At 33.4% G+C, this 2,623-nt stretch overlaps 1 protein-coding gene across 1 annotated transcript; it reads right to left on the bottom strand.

Moving 5' to 3' along the window:
* Positions 1-674: 674 nt before the first annotated feature.
* Positions 675-1,332, bottom strand: LOC131067950 (wound-induced protein 1). The gene has a single exon (XM_058003149.2). The coding sequence runs from the start codon at positions 1,330-1,332 to the stop codon at positions 730-732; it is 603 nt and encodes a 200-aa protein (XP_057859132.2). The 3' UTR covers positions 675-729.
* Between the last annotated feature and the right edge of the window lie 1,291 nt (positions 1,333-2,623).

Consider the following 2,623-nt stretch of genomic DNA (forward strand, 5'->3'; position numbering starts at 1 on the left):
ACCCGAAACAAACTTCTGGTCACTTTTTTATGAACTGTGGAAATCTGAAGCCTTAAAGAAATAAAATAATAAAACAAATCTTATCTTATCTTATGAAAAACTACTTTTTATAAAAAGATAATCCACAATTTCTTTAAAAGAAAACTCTATTTTTTTCTAAGTTTGAGATTTTGTTATCTGAAAGATATCATATGTATCTTGTTGTCAAATTGATTGTAATAGTTCAGCTACCTGAATATTGTAATTATTTTCTTTATTTTCTTTGCACAATAAGAATACTGATACTTTGCTTGTGAATGTTTCTTTTGAATATTATCATGATTTTACTATGTAAATCTATGTCTCGCATGTTATTCTGTTATTCTATTTTATCAGGATTTTACTACATAAATCTGTCTTCCATGTTATTTTGTCTACTTCATTTTCTAACTTATTTCTTACAACTAATCTGTGCTGCATTATTTTTTAGTGTTCTGAATTTAGGTTTCCATTTCCACAACAAATTAACTTTATAAAGTTGAATGAATGGCCATACGATTATATTTAGATATTTTTGTTATAGAATGCCATTAAATTGTTTTAAAAAGAAATATTACTTAATAAAGAAGATTTCAGATAAACTGTCCAAATATATATAAAATTATTTAGATATGACAACTTCAAAACATCTATCATAAACAACTTGCTTCAAATATAGGCATTGTTTACAGAGACAAGATTTACATCAACTCAGATGGCAAGCACGAGGCCAGGCATTGATTTTGATTTGGAATTGTTAAGCTTGCTCTGCCACAGCGGCACGCACAACTGGCTTCTTTTCCCAAGCAATGGTGCAGAGGAAGAAGTGGGTTTAAACTCCTTGACAACCAGCGACGTATTAAAGTACTCACGAACTTCAGTTATGATCCCATTATCTACAGTCCAGACATGAATCCAGTAGCACGACTCACCCTCCCAGCCTTCCACTACGACCTTGTTACCCAGAACAGTAATGGAGCGTGGAAGAAACTGGAAAGAAGAGCAGTGATCATGTGTAATGCCAGTGAGACTGCGCATCAAGTACTGACAGCAAGGAGGACCGTGGAACCACCAATCCACCTCGGAAGCCAAATTCCCTTGAACTCTCCCACTATCTCCACATGATAGGGCAACATAAAGCTGCTGCACCATACTGATTTTCTTCTGCTCTTCAGCCAGGATTGCCAGAATATATCTACAGAAAAGAAGTTCCACAGTGGGAAGAGGGGAATAAAGATGGATATTTTTAATGCACAAGGAGAAGTGGGTAAATGTGGGTTTATATAAAGAAGAATTGTGGATTGTAGGCGGCATAATGGGTCCCCCATCGTTGTGTGATTTGATAGTTTAGTGGGGTTGGGTGGTGGGAACCAGATGGAAATGGGCTGGCTTCCTCGTACTCTACTCGCAGCTGTGATGTGATGTTTGTCTTTTGTTTGCACAGCCTCTGAGGAGAAGCACGGAGTTTTCTTGTTCTGGTCTAAAGCCATTTTAAACGGGGGATTGCGTAGCTGATTTGTAGAAAAGCCATACAGGACGCGGCCCACAACTTGGGGCTTTGGAAGTGATGAATGAGTGGAGGAGTTTTGATGACGTCTACGACATTATCAGTCGTCATTGTTAACCATTTTCAAGTTTTTTTTTATTGTCTATTCTTTGTGGATCTTGCTCGATTGTGGTAAGCAAATCTGATGATTGTGGTGGTCTTGGATGGATTGGCTTACACCATATTAAATGATTTATTTTTTGAGGAAGGATGGTTATTTAAAATTTAGTTTTTTTTTTAAATTTAGTTTTTTTTTAAAAAAAAAGTTGTTATAAGTTTTATGGAGGTATGGGGATTAGGTTATTGGATTTGTAAAGTTATTTAAAAGTATTTATATATATTTTTAAAGAAAAGGTTTGAAAGATCAGGGTGGTTAAAGTAAATGATATGTTATTTTTAATTTGTTTAATATTGTTGGTTGAATGGAAAGTTACATGTGTATGTGATATGGTCTAAAAGTAAAGTGTCATTGTTTGTTATTTTAATTTTTAGATGTTTCAAGTAATCAACAACGTGTCATTGTCTAAGCTTTATCATAGTTAAAGATGGTTTAGTGGGCCCTCTACAATTGTATGAGAGAGAAGAGCATATACACTACTAAAAATTAAGTATAATTTATAGCACACAAATCTTTCATGCAAACTACAAATAAAAATATACAATATAATATCTTCATTTTTTAATATTTTGTATATTTAATTTTTTATTAATAATTTTATTAATCAAAAGTCTAATCCTTATCATTGCTCTTCCTCATTAACCTATCATTACAAAGACGTATAAAGACCAAAACTAGTATTAGTATCTTATAATGATCATCTCACTCATAATCATACTTGAACAAATGTAACACTTATATAAAGAGCATCACACATAATCTCAGTCACCATGGTCAAGAATTGGCTATGACCATGCACTTACAACGAAATTTAAGAACATGGAGAACAAACATGATCACACCCAAACAAGGAAATACAAAATATAGTCAACCAATGTACATGTGCATGTCTGCACATCTCTCGTGGCCCTTTTTCGAGTATATTAAAATTCCTCTCCTAT

The sequence above is a fragment of the Cryptomeria japonica genome, chromosome 7 (genome assembly GCF_030272615.1).
Source record: "Cryptomeria japonica chromosome 7, Sugi_1.0, whole genome shotgun sequence".
NCBI classification, from domain to species: Eukaryota; Viridiplantae; Streptophyta; class Pinopsida; order Cupressales; family Cupressaceae; genus Cryptomeria; species Cryptomeria japonica.

Bases quoted from the DNA above. Each gene is read 5' to 3' on its own strand.
- LOC131067950 (XM_058003149.2), bottom strand. From the start codon at position 1,332: ATGCCGCCTACAATCCACAATTCTTCTTTATATAAACCCACATTTACC.